The sequence below is a fragment of the Austrofundulus limnaeus genome, unplaced genomic scaffold (assembly GCF_001266775.1).
Source record: "Austrofundulus limnaeus strain Quisiro unplaced genomic scaffold, Austrofundulus_limnaeus-1.0 Scaffold2170, whole genome shotgun sequence".
In the NCBI taxonomy this organism is placed as follows: Eukaryota; Metazoa; Chordata; class Actinopteri; order Cyprinodontiformes; family Rivulidae; genus Austrofundulus; species Austrofundulus limnaeus.
The window spans coordinates 16,656-23,753 of NW_013954572.1; the positions used below are offsets into that span (position 1 = coordinate 16,656).

The 7,098-nt window shown below is 38.1% G+C and overlaps 2 protein-coding genes across 2 annotated transcripts; one reads left to right on the forward strand and one right to left on the reverse strand.

The window, feature by feature from the left end:
• Positions 1–716: 716 nt before the first annotated feature.
• ndufa13 (NADH:ubiquinone oxidoreductase subunit A13) lies at positions 717–2,366 on the forward strand (the record flags this gene model as incomplete). Its single annotated transcript, XM_014034561.1, is given in 4 exon segments — positions 717–795; positions 877–948; positions 1,044–1,113; positions 2,141–2,366. Coding segments are annotated over 4 exon segments (338 nt in total), but the record flags the coding sequence as incomplete, so codon positions are not given.
• Positions 2,367–4,136: 1,770 nt separating this feature from the next.
• On the reverse strand, positions 4,137–6,930 carry cirbpa (cold inducible RNA binding protein a). Its single transcript, XM_014034560.1, has 7 exons — positions 6,828–6,930; positions 6,099–6,210; positions 5,915–6,021; positions 5,679–5,817; positions 5,478–5,601; positions 5,340–5,401; positions 4,137–4,951 (listed from the first exon to the last, which is right to left on the reverse strand). The coding sequence occupies exons 2-7, from the start codon at positions 6,196–6,198 to the stop codon at positions 4,941–4,943; spliced, it is 543 nt and encodes a 180-aa protein (XP_013890014.1). The 5' UTR covers positions 6,199–6,210; positions 6,828–6,930; the 3' UTR covers positions 4,137–4,940.
• Between the last annotated feature and the right edge of the window lie 168 nt (positions 6,931–7,098).

The following is a 7,098-nucleotide window of genomic DNA, read 5'->3' on the forward strand; positions in this document are numbered from 1 at the left end:
ATATATATATTCCAATTCATGCACCCCAAAAAGAAATGCACAGGCAGGTGTTAGATTAGGGGTAGGTAATACTGGTCCTCGAGGGCCACAGCTCTGCATGTTTTACTTTTTTCCCTGCTTCACCACACTTGTTCCAGTCATCATAGATGGATCATAGAAAAGGGTAAAACATGCACTGCTGCTGCCCTCGAGGACCAGGATTGCCAAACCCTGTGTTAGATACTGTTCAAATTTAGGCAAACCTGACCTAAATACAGGTAAATCTAAAGAGCATACAAAAAAAAGGTATTTCATTTCATTTGCGATTTTGATACACATATATTGTTTTTTAATTTTTCTTTTTTATATATTTTTTGTAAGAAAAATATATATAGTATAAAAATATGTATAAATTTATACAAATTTATATACAATAAAATGTATGTAATTTTTTTGTTTTGTTTTAATGAAATGAATAAATGAGAAATGAAAAACCTACAATGACGAAGCAAAAATGTTAACATTACTTTTATGCAGAAATAAATGAAAGCCACTTTTAAAGATAAATACTTGTAATCTCTGATCCAGAGATAAAATTTAAATATCAATCGAGTATGATTCTCGTCATTAATTGTATTGCTGAAAATGGTGTGTGAATGTTTTCAAATGTAATTCAAAACCCAACCATACATAACAGGAGGGCAAAATTGTCTGATTACATTTTCTTTAACTGCCAGGATATAGTATGTTTGCGATTGGATTCGGCGTTGTGATATTTGGCACCTGGCGGATGATTAAGTGGAACAGGGAGAGGAGGTAAGACGATCTGTCTTATTATTTTTTGTTTGTTTAGCCTGTGGAAGTGTGGTCACAATGAATGTTGCTTTTTTGTCACAGGCGCTGCACGATTGAGGACTTGGAGGCGAGGATAGCGCTGATGCCTCTGATGCAGGCAGAGAAGGACCGAAGGTGAAAATGAATGAATGTTGTTTCTTTGCTGAATCAAATGTAGTCACAAAGTTACTATTCAGACTGTGTAACGTTTTGTGTTTCCTACTTGTCAGTATTTTAAGGTTGATGAGAGAAAACTTGGACGAGGAGGCGATTATTATGAAAGACGTTCCAGGCTGGAAGGTAAAGAATATTACTTTTTTTGTTAGATATTATTTACTTTGAACAAATCCTCAAATATTTAGGAAGAGAGAACCAAAAATTTAATGAAGTTTCACTGATTCATTGTTTCAGGAAAAAACAAAAGTTCAATGAAAATGTACTAAATTTACTTACTTAATTACACCCCCTTTTTTTGGGGGGGGGATAAGACAATAAAACTTGGGGAGGTGGGGGGCATGTTCCATTATGAATAAAATAACCCAAATTTTATTCATAATGGACCATAATAATGTACTAATTTTATAAAATAAAAGGGTTGTTTTGAGTTTTGACAGCAACACACATCAAAAAAAATTGGGACATGGTTTTATTTCCCTCAGTGAAGCATCTTCTAACGGTCTGTAAATGTCCAAGACGTGAAGAGACCAGCTGCTGGAGGTTTTGGAAGCAAATTTTGTTCCATTCTTGATTTAAAACATGTTTGCATTTCTCTGCTTTGATGGTGCCTTTCCAAATGCGTGAGCTGCTATGTGCAACCATGTCCARACCATCAGAGAGGCAGGCTTCTGAAGTGTGAGCAGATGATCTTTCTCCTCTTTTGCATGGATGAAACCGTGATTTCCAAAGCAAACCTTAACTGTATCTGACCACAGAATAGTTTCCCACTTAGTCTCAGTCACTTTTAAAGGAGCTTGGGCCCAGAGAGGAGCATGATAGAGCTTTGGCCTATGAGTTCACAGTCAGATGTTTTTAGTGCAGTGCTTATTTACTATTTAAAACCGTCACAACTTTGATGTTGCTGCCATGAAATTCAAAATGACCCTTTTTACTAAAGATGTTTGCAACTTGAGTAAACTGTTTATAGGGTTTATATAGAAATCATTTTATGTATTACACTGTCCTATCTTCAATCAGATAAGTCGGAATGAGTACATGTCTATGAATGAAAAAGAAACATTGTAAAACAGTGCTTTTTCAACATCCTGCATTTGTTTTCATAAACTTGGCTTTAAGTTTTTCTCAAACAGCATCTCACATATTCTCACAGGTCGGCGAAAGCGTCTACCACACAAAACGCTGGGCTGTCCCTATAACAGATGAGCTATTCAACCTTCGGCCAAAAAAAGAGTTCATGCACCAGAAGTTTGGCTTCTTAAGATACTAGTCCATCTGGAGAAACACCGTCACAGGTTCCACCACCTCCGATGTGAACTGCWTTCACTCACTCGAGCTTGTAAACGTTCAATATTAAAATCCTTGTTCTGTACCTTTTACCGTATTGTCTTTTTATTAGATTTAATATATTTGGTGGCGTGCTGAGGTGCAGTGTTTTTCAGTGGCTTAAACTGGGTAGCACAAAATCAGTACTCATTTAGCTGCTGACTTGGCAAAAAATACTGATACAGTATTTACACAGCTTTTTATAGCATGTACTTTTTGATAAACATCTAAATAGAGAAGTTAATGTACTTGGTTATGCTTTGTACTCCCAGGTTTTGAACAATTTACCCACTAAGAAAATTTGTACTTTAGCTCCTGCTTTAAAGCCAAGTGTTTCACTGGATTTACTTGACCTGGAGTTCTGAAATTTGAAACTGCTCCACTTTCACAAGGACCCTAGATTGAAAGGATAACTGCTTTGGTTTTATTTTTGTATTAAATTACAAACTGGCTCTTTAAGTGCAACAGTAAAAATGCCAAATCACATGCAGAAAATATTTATATTCAACAATCCATCCATGGGTTAAATCTAATTGGCATTAATTTGTCAATCCTGCAGAAATTTTGTTGTGGTATTTAATCAATTTATTTTTTTCAGCTGTTTTTACATGAGTGTAAAAAAAAACCCCAAAGACTTAATTTGATCATTTATTTAAAAAATAAACTGTCAAAAATACATTGTATTAAATTCTAAAGTAATAAAAAAAATAAAAAAACTTTGAAATCGCCATGACTGCTGTCAAGTTGTCACACCCAACTATGGACAACATTTCACATTAAAGCCACAGCTTTATATTCATCTCAGCTGGCCAATTCCCCCACAGCTCCACCTGCTTCAGCACACACTGGGTCTGAGACCTGAAACAACAGAACAGACATGAACAACATGCTAATCCAAAAAGGTCCYACTTCATATTGGACAACATTTACCTGAGCACATCTGCAAGGAGTCTGGACTGGTTCCTATGACCCGAAGAAAACGTCAAGCAGACTTCGATGCAGAAAGCTCACTCTAAAGAGAGAAACCATAATGGATCAAACCTGGCAACATTTGTTTGAGGATAAACAGCATGCAACACTTATTGTGAGTCAAAACGTGGTGTAACATCCTAATTGTAAGAAATTAAAGGGAATGGGGAATTACAGGAGGAAACTGGAGGAGCAATGAAGTGAAGAGGGTCAAGTGGACTGAGCACGACTGTAGGCAAATTTTGTGAATCCAAGGAATCTGACTTTCCGCCTCCCTAAATGGACATTTATCAAGAGGCCATGGCTTAATTGCAGGAGACATCTGAAGCAGAGGACTTAACACAACTTTGAAGTATTCATGGAAACATTCAGAACTTGAGCGTTAAGGATGAGCAACAAAAMGAGTTTTACCTCGCGTGCATTGGCCTACTTTCTCCACATTTGTCTTAGGCAAGAGCAGCTTTTCATCTGAGCACTTGTTGGCAGACGCAACACCTCACTCTCCAAGGACTGAAGATTTTTGAAGGAGCAGAGTTCTTGAGCATAATGAAGCATTGACAGGACACAGGCTCATGTTTTCCTATCCACTCAAAGCACAAACCTCACTGGAAGTTCAGCTCTATACAGCAATAAGTCACTAGAATGTTAATCAATTTACAACTCATTAAGCTATAATTTAACACTAAATTAAAACTTACATGCAGCTCAGCTGTCAATCCAAATTCACTTATCTTTGCAAACCTAACTTCAGTGTCTTATAGAGACAATAGCTTTAAAAATCACTTGTTCTCACTTATTAAGACTCCAGCTTAACTTTCCCATGCTGTCATTTTTAAGAGGCAACGCAATCAGGATCATTTTCCATATTTTGTTTAATAGGCTCCATGAAGCCAACTGACAGGAAAAAAAAACTTTAATACAAAGAACACAAAGTACAAAACTGTTCCCATTTATATTTAACTCTGAAGAACGAAGTTACATTTTGTGATCACTTTAAGATTAGTCCATTTTACAGCACATTTAAATTGCAGAGATTGAGCAGAGCACAGAAGATACCTTGACAGACTGTAGCATGCTGCATTTTGCAACTTCATGAACAGCCGGCCACTTCGGAAGTGTAGTTCAGTTCACTCTTGGGACATTGAACACAAAAGAGTCTTTGATCAACTAAGGTTCTCTCCGTGTAAGGAATTTAGCAATTAAAAACTCCTTAAGTTCTGTAAATAGCTATCTTCTGAGTTTAAAAAGAAAAATTGCAGGAGGTAGGTCTGTTTAAGACAGGAAAATGGGGACCTACAGTAAAAAGAATCAGAGCTCTAAGGAATTTAGCAAACCTCTTAAGTGCTGGACAAAAAAGGTCTGTGGCTGATAAAAAGGAAAAAACAAAGTCATGTGGACAGCTGCTTTATCTTTGAGTGGAATTTTACAGTAAAAAACAAATACAGAAGACTCAATGTTATGCTTTGGGGCGCCCAATTAAGTTTGTAACATGGTTGAACAATGATAAAAATTCATTGCTACATTTTCTTCTGATGCCAAGGTACTACAACAGAACTACATAACTAAATGTCAGCAAAAAAAACACGTGGACATTTTTCTTGAAGAGCGCAGCTTTCAAATACAGCCAGCCAAGTGAAGATCTTGAATCAGGGAGACGTTTACTCGTGTGCTGGAGGATAAGAAGTGGGCACAGGTAAAGACACTGGAGTTTCATAACATCCCCTCTCAACCCAGACCTAACCCTAAAACTCCTCTGGTTTTTGTTAAAGAGGCTCCGTCAGTTGAGAAATGAGCAGCATTTGCTTTAGATCGTGTCTGCCAGCCTCTTAGTGCGGAACAGGTGAAGGTTTTGGCAACCGTAAGAGGCATCGACTTAAGCTCAGGTACAAAACTGAGGGGCACTTTTGTGTTATCAATTAGGGCTGTGTAAACTACAAAAAAGGATCAAGTGCCTGGCTGAGAATTTTCCACTAAAATGTGAATACAGAGAATCAATCCAGTTTCATGTAGTGCAACAGCCCCAATCTAATCCTACACCCTGTATGTTCAATGCTTACCGTAACTGTCATATCCGTCACGGTATGATCCCGAGCGGTCACCGTATCCACCACCCTGACTCCTACAGATGAGAAAATATAAGTTTGCACCACAATCATACTGAAATTATAGATACTGCGCTCTCATTAAAAACTAACCTGCTCTCCCTGTATCCACCTGAGGAATAACCCCCAGCTCTGTATCCACCACCAAAACTCCTTTCACCAAAGTTTCTGTCACCATAACTTCTGTCTCCATACCCTCTGTCGCTGTTGTAGCCACCTGGACATGGAAACACAGCTTTAGTTTGCTTCTCATGGAGGGTGTGGACTGGCATCATCGCTGATGCCAATGTGTACCTCTAGAGAAACCACGTCCACCTCTTCCACCCCTGGAGCTCTGGAATCTGCCTCCTCTTGGGCTGGATCCAAATCCTCCTCCCCTTGGACGTCCACCTTTCCCTGCTTCATCGACACGGATTGCACGGCCGTCGAGGGTCTAAAATAAATAACAATGAATAAATAAATGCACAAAATTCATTTAAGATGCATAGAATTTAAATGAAGTTAGAAATAAATCAAGAATAAAACCTTACCTTTCCATTCATGGCATCCAATGCATCTTTTGCGTCATCAACGTTGTCGTATTTCACAAAGCCGAACCCACGCGATCTTCCAGTTTCTTTGTCTCTGATCACATCAACTGCAATGAATAAAAAAAAAAATTAGTTTCCAAAACAAAAATACTGCATTAACATGTGAGAATGTATTTCAAGTTACCTTTTTCAATAGTTCCATATTTGCCAAAGGCAGCGGCCAGAGAATCCTCTGTGGTCTCAAAGCTCAGACCTCCGATGAACAGTTTGCCTTCGTCCGACATTCTCAGTTGTAGCTGAATTAATGGAAAAATAAAAAAATTAAAGCGTTAATAGAAATCCGGAATGACGCAGCGGTAATAAGTAGGTCACCGTGCCAGTTACAAAATGGCGCCCGCACGTTGCGCAGTTCCGCCTCTAGATTTTTCGCGGTATAATAAAACATTCATCACCACATTTAAGACAAAAAACAAGCAGCATGATACTAAAAATTTAACTGCATATATTGCCAAAGGTGAATTTCTTAACCACACAGCTGCAAAGACGAATCAATCTTTTCCCGCAACTGCTACTTTTTTTATCCGGCGCCATTTTGTAGCATCCAGCTCGTGTTCTTTGTTTCACTGACCCACTTTAGCATGTAGCTAGCTAATCTGCACGATGCTGCTCTTTTAAAACGGTTACATTATGCTAAAAATAATACACAACACCGTATTAAAAATACTGCGACCTAGTTTTCCACCAGCATGCAAAGTACACGGGTCGTTTTTCGAAACAAAATTTCCGTTTTGATTTTTTTAAATATCACTTCATTAAACCTTTTTACATGTTAAACATAAGAAATGTTTGTCAATAGCGTTTGTAATTTAAAGTCACTTATAAATCTACAGAACATGCGTCTTAACATAATTACCTTTTAGCGCTGCTTTCAGAAGACAATGAAACAAACCTGCAATGCGGACCGACTGAGAAGGAGGAGACCGGGCGCTTCCTTTTTATATCGGCGCTGCGCTTCTTCTGCGGTTTGGATCATTAAAGCTCATCACTGCCACCTGCTGTTCAGAAACTGTACTGCCATGGCTGCTGGAAAAACGACCTGGTTATGAAATACGTCCTTGGTGTGGATTAGTTAAGAAGTTTACTCTCCTTACAAGAACAAAATAGCAGTTTTCCATCTTATATAT